Source organism: Chiloscyllium plagiosum, unplaced genomic scaffold (genome assembly GCF_037043375.1).
Source record: "Chiloscyllium plagiosum isolate Xiang-an unplaced genomic scaffold, Cpla_swu_hap1 HiC_scaffold_33, whole genome shotgun sequence".
NCBI lineage: Eukaryota > Metazoa > Chordata > Chondrichthyes > Orectolobiformes > Hemiscylliidae > Chiloscyllium > Chiloscyllium plagiosum.
Genome location: NW_028270171.1, coordinates 6,760,136 through 6,777,412, shown reverse-complemented (window position 1 = coordinate 6,777,412; position 17,277 = coordinate 6,760,136). Strand labels below are relative to the sequence as shown.

The window sequence follows — 17,277 nt, the reverse complement described above, 5'->3', positions numbered from 1 at the left end:
ATGCTATGATTCATGAGAGTGGCAAGTAATTGCAAAGAAACTTTATCAGGGAGATATTCTACTGAGAGATGATTAAAAGCATTTACAGTGACTGGTCCTATTTACAGAATACTCCAACAACATTGTGCATGGTCTGGTTTTATTGATTAAATTCTTTGAATTACATGCGATGGCAGTGAGTGCTTCATCACTATTGAAGGGTTAGGGATTTCTCACAGAATGGACATCCCAATTTTACACAGTGCTCAAACAATTGGTACTGAGAAAACTATGTAAGAACGAAAGCAGGAGAGTTGGAAGATTACCAATTGCCAATTTAGAAGGTGTGCTCAGAGTGGGGTCCTGCAGGTCAGCTGAGTTCCACGGTGCTAAGTTATTGAGTTACTACTTGAGCTTGTACTTCAGAAATGGAGCAGCTCCAGATCCCAGGAAATCACTAGAGGAGGTGGGGGAGAAAGGAGAGTAGAGTCTGGATGTACCTAGATTTTCAATTGCCTTGGCCAGGTTCCATGGTTGGGGGATGGGAGGGGATGTAAACAACTTGAAGGTCCGTTGCTGTGTCACCATTTTGATTGCTGAAAAAGGACACATTTTTCTCAATGCTTTGTGTCTTGCACTCAAAAGGACCATTTGCAAGATATACTAATTCACAAGCAAAACCAATATTTATACTGCATGAGAGGAGAGTACTAATTGGTTGAGAAGAGGACAACTATTGGTAGAGGGGTTTCCATGAAGAATGTGCGAGTTAGTGATGACTGACAGTTAACTGTAAGCCTCTGTTTAAATTTTGGACCAGACAGCTTGCATCTGATTGGTTACTGAGAAATGAATCAGTAAAGGGTCGTCACCTATTTTGGTTGAAAATTCAGACAGAGTCTGGCAGTTAGCTGCCAATCACATTAACTAGTGCATTCTCCATAGCAACACCTCGTTCCATTGCAATTAACTTGTCAAATAATTAGGATTCTCCTCTTGTTGGGTTTGCCCTTTAGACTGGTATTTTTGCAAACTGTGAATAAAAGATGAAAAGCTTTGTTGAGGAAGTCTTCACCAGTGCTCAATTTCTATGCTACAAAAACAATTTTGATTTAATTTGACGTATAGTAGGACAGGACGACAAGGGATGGGCAGAATCATTTAGGAGGCACCAGCTAGTAATCATGTCCTTGTTAACAGATCAGGTTGTGAGGGAGCAGCTGCATGCAGACATCTTCATTTTGGGGAAGTCCAGAACTAGAGGCCATGGGTTTAAGGTGAGAGGTGAAAGATTTAAAAGGGACCTAACGGGCAACTTTTTCATGCAGAGACTGGTGTGTGTATGGAATGAGGAAGTGGTGGAGGCTGGTACAAATACAGCATTTAAAAGACATCTGGATGGGTATACGAATAGGAAGGGTTCAGAGGGAAATGGGCCAGGTGCTGGCAAATGGGACTAGATTAATTTAGGATGTCTGGTCAGCATGGACGAGTCGGAACGAAGGGTCTGTTTCCGAGCTGTACAGCTCTATGAGTGGTAGAGACTCACTGAGGGCCATACAATCTCTTCCTGTTCCAAACCAGTCTGTGACCTTTGGAAAAATTTCTTCGAGTGAGTTATTACCCTAGTCAAAGTCAGGAACTTGTTACTCTGCTGCCTAGTTATTCAATGAAAGGAGTTGTACACAGTGGCAATCCAGCAATGTTAGCTGCTAAACTAAATTGGCAAACAGTGGGGAGTTTTCTAATGGGTATCAAACGACAGAGAATTCTAGAACCAGACAATATGTCTTCAGGCTCTGGAGAATGTTTTGAGAAATAGATGCTGTCAATGAGTTGGAAGGTGTGATGAGTCTGGTGTAGCATGGTCTACTCTCCCCCCAAAGTGTGCTTGTTGAACAGGTATTCAGCCATGCCATTCTGAGGGGCACCTAAGCGATGCAGGTTAGTGATGTGGTCACCAAGTTTCTTGATGGTCTTGACTTGCTTCTCCAAGTAATGGGTCTCCAGAAAGTTAGACAACTGGAAGAGAATGAGATATAACCACTGTTTACTATGCATGAAACCTCGACGGCTTTTGAAGGTTAAAGCAAATCTAGTGTATCAGGCAAGGACAAGTTGTACGATTTTGTTTACTGTCCCCTATTTTGAGCAAAGGGGAATGTGAGCAAAAGAACAGGAATTATTCACCTGAATCTGTTCCCCACCTGACAATGAGATCACGATGAGCTTCTACATAAGTCCACTTCCCATCTTAGAATCAAACAGTACAGAAGAGGCCTTTCAGCCCATTATGTCTGTACAGGAAAATACACTGCCACCTACTCTAGTCCCATTTTCTCCCACCAGGCCCATTGCCTTGAATGTTGGAACACTTCAAGTGTTCATCCAAACACTGTTTTTTAAAAGGTTGTGAGGTTTCCTGCCTCAACTCCTCTCCCAGGCAGCGCATTACTGACCTTCACCACACTCCTGATAAAACAAGTTTTCCTCAAATCCCCCTCTAAAGCTCCTGCCTTTCACTTTAAAATTATGCCCGCCACATTATTGACCCTTCATCTAAAGGAAACAGCTGCTTTCCATCCATCCTGTCCATGTTACTGATAAACAAACACACCTCTATCAGGTTGCCCCCAGCCTTCTGTGCTCCAAAGAAAACAACCCAAGCTTATCCAGCCTCTCTTCATCGCTGACATGCTCCATCCCAGGCAACATTCTGGTGAATCTCCTCTGCACCCCCTTTAGTCTAGTCTATAGTGAAGTGACCAGAACTGCACACAGTACTCCAGCTATGGCCTAACCAAAGTTCTGTACAGCTCCAACGTGACTTTCCAGATCTTAACAGCAATGCAATGGTTGATAAAGGCAAGCATCCTTTATGCCTCCTCAACTAATCTCTTACTCTGACCCTATAACCCATGGCTCTGGACTCTCCAATCAGGGGAACAGCCTCTCTGTATCTGCCCTGTCAAACTCTCTAGGAACACTATAAGTTTCAATAGACTTGTCTCTCATTTTTCTAACTCCAAATAACATAATCACTTTCTCATCAATCTCTACAGGCCCATTCTATTCATTTGTAAGTTCATAGGAGTATAGAAAACAGGAGCAGAAGTAGGCCATTCAGCCCTTCTGTTCCTCCATCAACTAAACCATGGCTAATCTTCTACCTCAACACCATTTATCTCACTTGATGTTTTAAAGATTGTTTCCTGAAGAAGGGCCTGTGCCCGAAACGTCGAATCTCCTGTTCCCTGGATGCTGCCTGACCTGCTGTGCTGTTCCAGCAATAAAGTTTCAACTAAAGATTGTTAGACTTGTAGAACTCCGATGGCTTGACTCCACAGCTCTCTGGTTGAGAGAATTCCACCACTCTGCAAATGGAGAAGTTCATATTCTGTCAGTCCTAAATGTCCTTTTAGTCTGAGGCTGTGTCCCCTGATTCTAGATCACTGTCCTCCAGCCACAGGAAACATCCTTCCTGTTCATACTCTCATGTTACCCGGAAGAACACTGCTTTCTTCGATGAGATCACCTTTCGTTCTTCAGAACTGTAGATCATCATAGAATCCCTACAGAGTGGATATAGGCCATTTCGTCCTATAAGTCCACACTGACCCTCTGAAGAGTATCCCACCCAGACCCATTCCCCTACATTTACCCCTGACTAATGAACCTAACCTATATATCCCTGAACACTATGGGCAATATAGTATGGCCAATTCACCTAACATGTACATCTTTGGACTGTGGGAGGAAACCGGAGCACCCGGAGGAAACCCACACTGACATGGGAATAATGAGCAAACTCCACGCAGACAGTCGCCTGAGGCTGAAATCGAACCCGGGTTCCTGGCGCTGTGAGGCAGCAGTGCTAACCACTGAGTCACCACATAGGAAGCATGGGCTCCTCAAGCTGTCCTCATGCAATAATCCTGCCACCTCCGGGATTATTAACCACTGGCATCCACCAAAACATATCCTCCTTCCAAAACCTGAGTGATTTCAAACATCATTGTCACCACTAAAGGGGCCATGATTGGCAAGTCCGCAAGTAACTCTAAATCTCTTTGTCTGAAAGGATTGAACTGACATATCTGAATGGAGCAGCAAGCCAAAGAGAGTGGAAGGGCTTCAAGCATTCAGTTAAAAAGAGACGTGAGAGCACTTGTAGTTACAAAAGCTCCTGAGCCTGTCGGAGCAGCCAAACTTGCCACAAATAGTGAGGCCATTCCAAATGGCACACTTGCAGCACTTCTATTTCCTGACCATCCATGTTAACACGGTTTTCAGAGACCGTCACAATATCAATTTTACGCAAAAAAAAAACTCAATCTCTCTCCACCAACACATTACAAGTTGAATTCCAACAACCCAACAAACTTAGGTTATATTTCTTTTACTGAATACGTACATGAGGGTCACTTCTATCCTTCGAGAGTTTGTACAGCTCCAGCAGGCTTTGGTTAATGTTCTTCTCCAACTGCAGAGCACACTGCATTGCCTGCAGACCACTGTCCCAGTCATCTTGTTCTGGTCTCTAGAGAGAAAAGTTAGTGATAATCAGGACAAACAAAGAACGCATGGGGAATTCCTGGAATCTAACTATCCAGTTATTCTTCACAACATCGATTTCTGGGATGAAAGGACTGTCTTATGAGGAAAACATAAGCTGTTTGGACCAGTGCACATTGGAGTTTAGAAGAATGAGATGTGATTTTATTGAAAGAAGCATCACAAAATAAACTGGACAGGGTGAGTGCTGAAAGTATGTCTTACGGACTAGGCCAGACCCCCTCAAAATATTTCAAGAAGGTAGCCTAGGCCCTAATGTTTTCTTATTTTAAAGGCAGGTGTGTAGTGGATATTCCAGGTGTGATGCAGCTGGTCAAACCACTCGGCATTAAGTGAAACAGAATTTGTATAAACATTACAGTTGAAACACGAACAAAAGAAAATAGAATTTAGAACGACTTAACTATTTGAAAACTTAACCGACTCGATACAACAACCTAACTAAGGAGGTGTTCTGTAACCTCCCATAAACACACCCCTTGGTAAAAGGTAAACTCAAACACAGGTTCTTACAGGCAGGAGAGATTTCAGAGACAAAAGTCAAGCAGGGATCATCTGCTGAAACATCGAACCTTTTTTGCACTGCGGTAGCTTCTGCTATAGCTACCAGCAGGTTCACTGCTACAACTAAACCAAACTAGAAAAAACCTGAACTGGGAGTACTGGCCACTCCCCTGCCACTGTTAAAGTAGAAATGTCGGCACCTCTGCCTTTATGACCCCTTTTGAAAAAAACCAAGGACAAAATAAATTTCTTAAAGTGATGGCATTGTCACAGATGTCTCGCCTTGTACGGGAGTTCTCTATCCCAAATAGCAATGAAGACAGGGTCATTCAATACATTCAAGGCTGAGTTAGATTTTTAATTATGACCGTCAAGGATTATAGGGAGTAGGTAGGAGTTAAGACCAGGATCACGTCAGTCCAGGCTTTATTGAATACCAGAGCAGGCTCAAGGGTCTTAATAACCTACTCTTGCTCCTGTTTCTCATGTCAGAATTTTACACAATTTTCCAGCAAGCTTTTTGATGGGCAGTAACTTTGCAGAGAGTGAGACAATGGGCAGTAACATGGGAATGAAGGCTTTTTGGTTAAGCAAAGTTATTAAGGAATATGGGCCAAAGCTGCAATATGGAGTTAGGCCACAGATCAACTATGCTCTCATTAGATGGCAGAATAGGGGCTAAATGGTCTATTCTTGTTCCTACCTTCCTTTCTCACTTTGTTGTTAATTGGACACAAATATCTCATGTAGCACATGCACTAAGGGGATGCCGAGTTAATATACAGCTTTGGGGTTGAAATACAACAGAGAATGAGGCTACGAGAAACAATACAGGGCTACTGCTATACCAACATGTTAATGTCCTAATCTCAGAAGAGCATTCCATCTGCCTCTATGTGATCATTCATTCTCAGAATGATGGAGTAATGAATAGAGAATAAATTTGTTCAAGAATTCTTCCAGAGCTGAGTGTAAAACAGCATGGATTATACAATCATAGAGTCATAGAGTTATACAGCACAGAAACAGACCCTTCAGCCCAACTCATTCATGCCAATCTAGTCTCATTTGCCAGAACTTGGCCCATATCCCTCAAAACCCTTCCTATTCACGTACCTACCCAGATACTTTTAAATGTTGTCATTGTACAGCCTCCACCCCTTCTTCTGGCAGCTCACTCTATCCATGCACCACCCTCTGCGTGAAAATGTTGCCCTTTAGGTTCCTTCTAAATCTTGCCCATCTCATCTTAAACAAATGCCCTCTCGTTCTGGACTCCCCCACCCAGGGAAAGGGCCATATCTATTTACCCTTTTCATGCACCCCATGATTTTATAAACATCTATAAGGTCACCCCTCAACCTCCGATGGCCCAGGGAAAAGAGCCTCAGCCTATTCAGCCTCTCCCTATAGCTCAAACCCTCCAAAACTGGCAACATCCTTGTAAATCTTTTCTGAATATCTTTACTATAGCAGGGAGACCAGAATTGAATGCAGTTTTCCAAAACTAGCCAAACCAATGTCCTGTACAATCACAACATGATGTCAATAGCTAGTTTGTTTTGGACCCTTTGAAACAAGTGAATGGGTTCACTCTTTACCTTTAGTAGTGCAGATCTTGATTGTTGCTGGAAAAAGAGACATTTTGTCAAAGCAATTGTTATAGAATCATAGAGTCATACAGCATAGAAACAAACCCTTTTGTCTAACTAATCCACATCAACCATGTTCCTAAACTAAACTAATCTCACCTGCCCACATTTGACCCATATTCCTCCAAACCTTTCCTAATCATTAACCTGTCCAAATGTCTTTTAATTGCTGTAACTGTACCTACATTCACCACTTCCTGTGGCAGTTCATTTCACACACTAACCACTCTGTGTAAAAAAGTTGCTCATGTTCTTTTTAAACCTCTCTCCTCTCTCACCTTAAAAATATGCCCCCCCCCACCCCACCAGTTTTGAACTCTCCCCTAAAGCAGGGAAAAGACCTTTGCTATTCACCTTATCTATACCCCTCTTGATTTTACAAACCTCTACAAAGTTACCCCTCAGCCTCCTACACTCTAGTAAAAAAATCCCAGCCTACTTTTTAATTCAAACCCTCCATCCCTGGCAACATCCTGATTAGTCTTTTCTGAACCGAACCCAATTCAATAATATCCTTCCTATAGCAGGGCGACCACAGCTGTACATGTACTCCAGAAGAAGCCTCGTTTTTGCACTCTTCAGGTCTGATGCAAGAATGCCAAATACCAAACACAGGGCCCCACCCTCTGCAAACAGAAAGAAAACACCCAGGTTATATGCCTTTTACAATTAAACAAAAGCACTGGGGACAACAGTTGCGCATTGCATTATCTATAGCAATGCCTTGAGCAACGAGAGTTAATTTGCCAACTAATCAGTATCTTCGTCTCATGTAGCAAAAGTTGTTGCTCCCTTTGAAAACTGGCATTCTTGCATCTGTCCTGATTAATGTAAAATGTAATATTTCAACAATGTGTCACCTTAATCAGTGACACGTAAGTAGACATTAAGTTTGCAACATTTGGCATATAACAAATCTGTTCCTATTGGTTGCTTTCGACAGGCTAACCTTGATATCTTGCAGGGCGATGTGACCTCCTCGTTGATTCTGGAATTTCATCAGATTCTCCGCTTGCTCACGTTCCTTGTTTGACTGCTTCTTGAAGAACTTCACAAAGTTGTCCAGGGCAATAGATCCTTGGTCAAAGTAATAGGACTGCAGAACAGAGGACAGGATGGGGTGAAATGAAAGGAAAATCAATTTAACGGGTTTCCAAAGTATGATTATCTGCTTGCCAGCATGGGAAAGATACAGAGGGATTCTATTTTATTCATTCTTAGGGTACACATGTCGCTAAGAATGGCCAGCATTTTTTGCCTGTCCCTAATTGCCCCTTGAGAAAGTGGTGGTGAGCTGTCTTTTTGAACCACTGCAGTCCATGTGGTGTTAAGGAGAATTAAATATATTGTTGTGAGGCTGGAGTCACCTATAAGCCAATCCATGAAGATATAGCAGATTTCTTCCTCTTGAGAGGCAGGAGTGAACCAGATGGTTCAATAATCTCATAGTTTGATGGTCATTAATACTTAGAATAGCATTTTAGCTTGGATTTATTCATCAATTGAAGTCAATCTGTGATGGTACTTGAAGTCATTGAATCATACAGTATAGAAGAGGCCCTTCAGCCCATCAAGTCTGTACGGTCAAAAATATATTGCTACCTTATTACCCTGTTCCCAGTTTATCTTGGCCTGATTCTCACATCCCAGACCATTGAGTCAGGTGTTTGGATTCTTAGTCCTGCAACATTACCACTACACACAGATGAAAAAAACCACCATTTTGACTGGGACAACACATCTATCCGGGGACAGGCTAAGCAAAGACATGCCAGAGAATTCCTCGAGGCCTGGCCTCCAACCACAACGTCATAAACAAACACATAGATCTAGATACGATCTATCAACCCCTCAGAAAACGAACAGGAAATGACATCACCACAAACCCCAGGAACCCCATCCAGGACAAACATATAAATAGAAAGCAGGAGACAACAGCTTCGCTTCACTTGGAGGTCGCCACTGATGATGTTACCTAGCCAGGTAATGAAACATCTGGATATCAAACGAGCAGACTTCCACCCTAAACCTCATAATGAGCTACAAACCTTGACAAACCTTGCACATTACCACTACACTACCATCCCCATTGTTCTAATGCAGCCTCTAATCCTTATCTTAGAATCATACAATCATCAAATTATATAGTACTGAAGATGTCCTTCAACCCATTGAGTCTGTACTGTCAAAAATAGACTAAACCTGAACTCATTCCACTTTCTAGCACTTGGCCCACAGTCTTTAATGTTGTGACGCTTCAAATGCTCATCCAAGAACTGTTTTAAAGGTTCAGGTTTCCCACCTCCACTACCCTCTGGGCAGTACATTCCAGACCTCCTCCTACCCCTACCTCCCAACCCCCACCACCCTCTGGGTGGGAAAAGAATTCCTCAATTTTTTATTATCACTGAGTCAAACAGTACTTTTTTGCAGTAGGCATCAGCAGGAGGAGAGTCTAGATTAGAGTGGTGCTGGAAAAGCACAGCAGGTCAGGCCACATCCGAGGAGCAGGAAAATCGATGTTTCGGGCAAAAGCCCTTCATCAGGAATGGAGGCAGGGAGCCTCCATGGTGGAGAGATAAATGGGGGGAGGGGGAGGGGGTGGGGGCTGGGGAGAAGGTAGCAAAGAGTACAATAGGTGAATGGGGGTGGGGATGGAGGTGATAGGTCAGAGAGGAGGGTGGGGGAAGGTAGCAAAGAGTACAATGGATGGATGGGAGTTGGGATGAAGGTGATAGGTCAGAGAGGAGGGTGGAGCAGACAGGTGGGAAGGAAGACTGGCAGGTAGGACAGGTCATGAGGATGGTGCTGAGCTGGAAGGTTGGAACTGGGGTAAGGTGGGGGGTGGGGAAATGAGGAAACTGGTGAAGTCCACATTGATGCCCTGGGGTTGAAGTGTTCCGAGGCAGAAGATGAGGCGTTCTTCCTCCAGGCATCGGGTGGTGAGGGAGTGGCAGTGGAGCTGTTTCCCTCAGATTGTGCCATAATTGAGAAAAAAAGTCTCTTTAGAATCAGGATTATATCAGTAGCGTCCCAGTTTTAATGGCTAGTTGGTTATTATCACACATTGGAAGAGAAATGCCTCAGCTCCCTTCAGTTTACTGAGGCTTATAATCTGTTATCATTTTGTCAGAATCAATCCATTATTCTCATTGTACTAATACGTGCTCGTTCCTATTCACTTGTTTGGGAAATCATGCGATAAACATATGTCCGATTTCATTATTTACAAGGCATTTTCATTCAGCTGTCATACCAACAGTCATTAGCGAAGCTTAAAAATCAGTCTTTAGTTTGCTTATTGACATTTGAAACTTTGGAGGTGATTTCAGCTGCTTTGGGTAGGTCAATAATGAAGGCTGAGACAGAAATTGCTGGAGAAACTCAGCAAGTCTGGCTGTAGAGAGAAAGCAGGGTTATCGTTTCAGGTCTTCTAGAATCATAGAGATTTACAGCACGGAAGCACAGCCTTCAGTCCAACTCGTCAATACCGACCAGATATCCCAACCTAATCTAGTTCCAATTGGTCCATATTCCCTCTAAAGCCTTCCTATTCATATATGCATTCAGAGATCTCCAACAATTTCTGTTTTTATTTCAGTTTTCCTGCTTTGTTTTAGTAAAGGCTAAGAGAAGGTTCCCAACTGTCAAGTTCTCAAGTACCCCAGGTTTTTTAGTTTAAGATAACGTTTAATGGGTAACACAAGCACAAGTTAGATAGGACACATACAATATTCTTAAAGTGGTCTCACATTGAAGACAGTGTTAAACTGCACACCTGAGAATATAGTCTTAGCTCGTTAAAAATTCCTAATGATTGGAAGTTCTACTCCCAGAAATTATTGAATTGAATTAGTTTTATTGTCACATGGACTCAAAAGAGTACAATTAAAGTTTACAGTTGCTGCATTACTTAGGTATAAAAGTACAGATACTTAAAATCAAATTGTTTGACTTAAAAATCAGTTGTAGGTAGATAGGATAGTGAAGAAGGCACTTGGTATGCTTGTCTTTATTGGTCAGTGAATTGAGTATCCGAGTTGGGAGGTCAAGTTGTGGCTGTACAGGACGTTGGTTAGGCTGTTTTTGGAATATAGCATACAATTCTGGTCTCCTTCCTATTGGAAAGATGTTGTGAAACTTGAAAGGGTTCAGAAAAGACTTACAAAGATGTTGCCAGGGTTGGAGGGTTTGAGCTATGGCAAAGGCTGAACAGGCTGGGGCTGTTTTCCATGGAGTGTCAGAAGCTGAGGGGTGACCTTATAGAGGTTTATAAAATCATGAGGAGCATGGATCGGGTAAATAGCCAAAGTCTTTTCCCCAGGGTAGGTGAGTCCAAAACTGGAGAGTATCGGTTTAAGGTGAAAGAGGAAAGATTTAAAAGGGAGCTGAGGGCAGCTTTTTCACGCAGAGGGTGGTGAATGTGTGGAATGAGCTGCCAGAGGAAGTGGTGGAGGCTGGTACAATTACAACATTTAAAAAGCATCTGGATGGGTATATGAATAGGAAAGGTTTTAGGGATATGGGCCAAATGCTGGTAAATAGGACTACATTAATTTAGGATAATTGGTCAGCATGGACGAGTTGGACTGAAGGATCTGACCAATTATCCTAAATTAATGTAGTCCTATTTACCAGCATTTGGCCCATATCCCTAAAACCTTTCCTATTCATATACCCATCCAGATGCCTTTTAAATGTTGTAATTGTACATCTCTATGACTATGAAAAAAAATTAGGAAAGTAAAGGAATAGTTCAGCATTATAGATCATAGGAATAAATTAGAAAAATAAAGAAATAAAAATTTCAGAGCATCAGTCTTTCCGACTCCATTCATGCCCACACCCAGCCTCATCTTCTTCATCTTAGACATATAACAGTGCAACAAAAGGTCAATAAACTCAGTCGTTTCATGCAACTGGGGGAAGGAACTATTTTCCATACTTAAGCTCGGGAAAAATATCAAAAAATTGTTTTCTGTGCAAGTTACCACTGATCCTTCAAGGGGAGGTTGCAGATTGAAAAGACCAACATGAATTCCTGACAGGTTTGGAATTTGCTTCCGATTCAAAACTCACCATAGAGAGGTAAACGTACGAGGCGTAGAGTTCCATGTTGATCATGCGATTGACAGCACTCTCACAGTCCTTGTGATAATTCAGGCGGATATTATGGTCCATGCTGAACCGATCTTTAAAACAGGGTCAAATCCTCAGAGCTGGTATTGACTCAGGAACAGCTGCTCCAGGCACTCAGAATCAACATCTGAAAATATATCGCAGGTGCCCCCGAATTTATATTATTGCTCAGGCACAGCCCACTCTCCCTTCAAGTTGCTACATGCTTATTGAGTGACAGATCTTCCAACTAATCGAGCAGCTCAGGTGTGAACAGCAGGGAGTGGTGGCGAGATGGCCTGAGATTTGGGAAGGATTGACAAATCGGCTCGGTGGCTTCCTGACTTTGTCCTGGTGGTTTCGTCCGCATCAGGAAGGCTCTGACAGGAGAATCTTCAAAGCTTTCCCTCCGAAAGGATGTTTCCTCATGTGGGGCAATCTGGAACGAGAGGTCAACAGTTCTGGAATAAATCTGCCGATTTAAAGCAGAGATGAGAAGAAGTTTATTTCAAAGGGTCATGAATCTGTGGAATTCACTCCCCCAGAGTGCGCAGTGGGTGCCGAGACACTGAGTAAATTTAAGGAGGAGATAGACAGATTTTTAATTAGTAATGGGTTGAAAGGTTATGGAGAGCAGGAAAGTGGAGTTAAGGCTAAGATTAGATCAGCTATGATTGTATCAATCGCAGCACAGGGTCAAGGGGCTGAATGGGCTTATCCTACTCCTAGTTCTTATGTTTTTATTTGTATCATATTAGGTGAGGAATGATTTTTGGTGAAATCAGCAGGGAAACAGAAACATTTTGGGTGTGACAGTCTTCTCTCAGTTATCCTAACAAAGGTGTTGATCAGTTTTTTAAAATCTCTCTCTCTCTCTCTGTCTATCCCAATGGGTTCACTCGTCCTAAAATTTCCTCTAATATTTGATGTTGGTGATCTTAGAGTCATAGGGCTGTACGGCACGGAAACAGAGCCTTCGGTCCAACTCGTCTATGCCAACAAGATATCTTAAACTAATCCAGTCCTATTTGCCTGCATTTGGCCCATATCCCTCTAAACCTTTCCTATTCATGTACCCATCCAGATGTCTTTTAAATATTGTAATTGTACCTGTCTCCATCACTTCTTCTGGCAGCTCATTCCATACATGCACCACCCTCTACGTGAAAACGTTGCCCTTTGGGTCCCTTTTAATTTTTTCCCCTCTCACCTTAAACCTATACCCTCTAGATCTAGACTCCCCCACCCCAGGGAAATGACTTTGTCTATTTACCCTATCCGTGCTCCTCATGATTTTATAAACCTCTATAACGTTACCCCTCAGCCTCCAACCCTCCAGGGAAAACAGCTCCAGTCTATTCAGCCTCTCCCCATGGCTCAAATCCTCGAACCCTGGCAACATCTTTGTAAATCTTTTCCAAACCCTTCAAGTTTCACCACATCCTTCCGATATGGGGGAGACCAGAATTGCATGCAGTATTCTAAAAGTGATCTAACCAATATCCTATACAGCTGCATCATGACCTCCCAACTCCTATACTCAGTGCACTGATCAATAAAAGAAAGCATACCAAACACCTTCTTCACTTTCCTGTCTTCCTGCAACTCCACTTTCAAGGAACTTATTGAAGTATAAAAGGTCCTGAAATCATATGATCAGCTGGCAACTCAAAAGAGGTTTCTCCATGCGGGAGAGATTGGAATGAGGGGACACAGTTTAAAAATACGGGGTCTCCCAATTAAGACAGAAATGAGAAGAACGTTTTTCTCTCAAGAGAGTCATGAGTCTGTAGAATTTTCTTCCCTAGATGAGGTGGAAAAGGAGTCATAGAGGTCTACAGCATGGAAATAGGCCCTTCAGCCCACCTTGTCCATGCTGCCCAGTTTTCAGAGTCAAATTAGTCCCATTCACCTGTATTTTTTCCATATCCTTGCACACCCATCCCATCCATGTATCGGTCTAAATGTTTCTTAAATGACTAAATTGCACTCACTTCCACCACTACACCTGGCAGCCCATTCCAGACACTCACCACTCTCTGTGTGAAATGTTTTTAAGGAGATAGATAGATTCATGACTAACAAGGATATTGGGGTGTAGTAGGGTGGGGCGCGGCGGTGGGTGTTGCAAAGGGAGCAATTTGAAGTCGCGGCCACCGTCAGACCAGCCATGGTCATGGTGAATGCTGGAGCAGGCTTGAGGGGCCGGATGGCCTACTCCCGCTCATCATTCGTAAGTTCATTGTTGAATAGTTAGCTGCTCGGATCAGGAGTGAACTGCCTGGATCAGGTTCTGCAGATGCTGGAGACTCCAATGAAAATAATGGAGAAACTCAGTAGGTCTGGCATCTTCTGTTGAGGGAGAAAGTTAATGTTTTGAGTCTGTATGACTTTTCTTTGGAACTCAGAACACGTATGACTCCATTCTGAAGAACAGTCATAGTGATCTGGAAACATCATCCCTCTCTCCAGGGATGCTGCTGGAACTACTGAGCTTCTCCAGCACTCTCTGTTTTCAGTCAAAATGGGAACTGGATCATTATCTAAAGAGGAAAACTTTGTGGGGAAGGAGTGGCACTAGAGTGAATTAAATTAAATTCATATAATTTCTAATCAAATTAAATTCGAGAGAAAACTAAACCATTATTTGTAAAGGAACAATGTGTTGGGAAGAATGACACAAAGTGAGATGCTCAGAGAACCAGTACAGAGTTGAGAGTGTGCTGCTGGAAAAGCACAGCAGGTCAGGCAGCATCTGAGGAGCAGGAGAATAGACGTTTCGGGCATAAGTCCGTCATCAGGATTCCTGATGAAGGGCTTATGCCCGAAATGTTGATTCTCCTGCTCCTCAGATGCTGTCTGACCTGCTGTGCTTTTCCAGAATCACACTCTCAACTCTGATCTCCAGCATCTGCAGACCTCACTTTCTCCTAGAGAACAAACAAGATGGGCTGAATGGTCGCTCCACAGCAATTCTATGATTCTGCATAAGGCATTGGACAATCAATGGACTGTATACTTTGGTCATACCTTCTATTTTCTGTTTTGTCTTTAAAACTCAACATTCTATCAAGTATAAGGTAAAGTCACTATAGTCTGACCAGCCAATAGGGCTGCTCGGTCATTAGGCGGGGGTTTAACCTGAGGGCCACCATGTCTCAGGCGAGAGGAGAAGTTGGGAAAGAGAGACCTTCAAGGTAACTTCAGCGGATGCAGTAATTGAACCCACAATGTGAGCATCACTCTGTTCGTAAACCAGCCAGCCAGGTAATGGACGGAATACTCACTCTGTTAAATTAGGGAGAATCCAGTGGAATTGCACTGTGACAGTACAAAAATAAACATCAGAATGCAATCCATTTTCAGTAATTTCTTTTGTCAAACTGAATTCAAAACTTTAATATACATAAAATTCTATTCTAATCAAGACAATCTATTAATCTCCATGAGATTATATCATACACTGAATTGGACAATGGTTACTGTGTAGAAGAAAGCCACATTTCTTTTTATCCATTCTGGGATTCAGGTATTACTGGTCTATCCCTAATTGTCTCTTGAGAAAGCGGTAATAAGATGCCTTCATGAACTGTTTCAGTCCTTAGGGTGTAGGGACCACCTGCAGTGCTGTTAGAAAGGGAATTCCAGGATTTTGATCCAGTGACACTTAAGAAACAACAATATATTTCCAAGTTGGAATGGTGAGTGGCTTGGAGTGGAATGTTCAAGTAGTTGTGTTCATATATTTTTCTGCTGTCCTTGTCCTTCTAGATGGAGGAAGTCATGGGTTTAGCAGGAGATGTTGAAGGAGCCTTGGTGAATTTCTGTAATGCATCTTGTAGATGGTACACACTTCTCTGGTGTTTTGAAGAAGGATAATGTCGGACTGGAAATGTTAACTCTGTTTCTCTCTTCCACCGATGCTACAGACCTGTGGAGGTTCTCTAGCACTTCCTGTTTTGAGTTGAGATCTCCCACATCTTCAATGGAGTCAGAACTTGTATAGGATAGAGAGAGGTCCTCCACTCCATTCTGTCTGCACACAGTCTTCAAACATCCACCCATTCTAAAATAGTTCTGAAGGAAATTCTCTGGATCTGAAACGTTAATTCTGCTTTCTCTCTGCAGATGCTGCCAGACCTGCAGGGCTTCTCCAGGACTTTCTGATTTTATTTCTGATTTCCAGCACGTATAGTAGTTTGTTTTTATATTATTGCTCTTCTGGCTCTGATCCGTCTTTTTAAAACAAACTGCAGAATCATGTATTCAGCACACAAGCAAACATAGGCATGCCAGTTCTGATCTGTTAGATCAAATCAACTAATCCCATCTTTTTCCAATAGTAATATAATATAAAAGCAAAATACTACACATGCTGGAGGTCAGAATTAAAATCAAAAAGTGCTGGCGAAACTCAACATCTGTGGAGAGGTAAACAGTTAATGTAGCAAGTTCAGTGTGACTCTTTGTTGGAAGATGGTGTTTTTTCAGCTGTTGATAGAGGCAGAGGAGAAGCAAGTAGAACAAATGGTGAGGGTACCCAGAACAACAGACAAAGGGAGTGCCAATGGTGGTGAGGGAGTGATCGAGATGGTCATTAGATGTTGATGTTAGCTACGAAAAGGAGAAAATTAATCCATACCACTTAGGGCAAAGTTGACGATTGACAATGTGCCTTAGGCACTTTACAGCCTCTAGGTCTTAACACTGAGCTCTTTATTAGGGTTGTGATAACCCCGACAAGGCCCCTGGAGAATCACTAATTAATCTCCACGTGGAGCTCAGTGAGCATGTGTTTGTTGGGTAACAGGCAGTGGTCTGTCCAGCTGGAACTCATTACCTGAGCCCTTCGTAACGCAGACCCATGCCACACAGGTACATTTCCTGGTGGTGGAGAAAAAAAATTCAATAAAGTCTAGTCACAACGTGTCTTCGTTTACTAAGACAAAGAAAAACAAAAGGACAGGGAATGGGGCCATCTTGTGGTGCAGTGGTAATATCCTTATCCTTGGACCATGAGACCCAGGTTCAAGTCCCACTTGTGCCAGAGGTGTGTAATTGCATCTTTGAACAGGTTGATAAGGTTAAATTAAAGCAAATCTATATGCTCATAATGAGCTTTGCTTGTAAATACTCAATTGGATACACAGATGTTCTTACTGGTGGGGCCACAGGATATTAAAACAAAGCAAAGCACAGCCATAAAAGTTCTTGTAGTATCCCTACCTTTGAGCCAGGAGGCCCGGCTTCAAGTTCAACATATTCAACAAATGAGATTTTTTGTCATCCAGATTTCACAATTGCGGCCAGATCTGCTGAGATTTCACCACCAATTTCTGTTGTTGTGGGGAGAGTAGGGTGGACGCCACACCCAAGATGGCGGAGCTTTGCGGCAACTCGAGGGCTTTCCACACCCAAGATGGCGGAGGCCCTGCCACATCCAAAATGG

General features: G+C 42.7%; 1 protein-coding gene across 2 annotated transcripts; it reads right to left on the bottom strand.

Moving 5' to 3' along the window:
- Positions 1–1,202: 1,202 nt before the first annotated feature.
- On the bottom strand, positions 1,203–17,213 carry LOC122542148 (ferritin heavy chain, oocyte isoform-like). 2 transcript variants are annotated; one of them, XM_043679566.2, is made up of 6 exons: positions 17,055–17,213; positions 15,116–15,149; positions 11,790–12,267; positions 7,660–7,806; positions 4,394–4,519; positions 1,203–2,001 (listed from the first exon to the last, which is right to left on the bottom strand). In XM_043679566.2, the coding sequence occupies exons 3-6, from the start codon at positions 11,889–11,891 to the stop codon at positions 1,849–1,851; spliced, it is 528 nt and encodes a 175-aa protein (XP_043535501.1). In that variant the 5' UTR covers positions 11,892–12,267; positions 15,116–15,149; positions 17,055–17,213; the 3' UTR covers positions 1,203–1,848. The 2 variants fall into 2 exon arrangements, with proteins under 2 accessions (XP_043535501.1, XP_043535500.1); XM_043679565.2 differs by lacking the exon at positions 15,116–15,149.
- Positions 17,214–17,277: the final 64 nt, after the last annotated feature.

Excerpts from the sequence above, each read along its gene's own strand:
- LOC122542148 (XM_043679566.2), bottom strand. The coding sequence starts at position 11,891 with ATGGACCATAATATCCGCCTGAATTATCACAAGGACTGTGAGAGTGCT. Across the intron at positions 7,807-11,789 it reads CGTACGTTTACCTCTCTATG|TCCTATTACTTTGACCAAGG; the intron begins GTGAGTTTTGAA and ends TCTGTTCTGCAG. Across the intron at positions 4,520-7,659 it reads TCGCCCTGCAAGATATCAAG|AGACCAGAACAAGATGACTG; the intron begins GTTAGCCTGTCG and ends TTTTCTCTCTAG.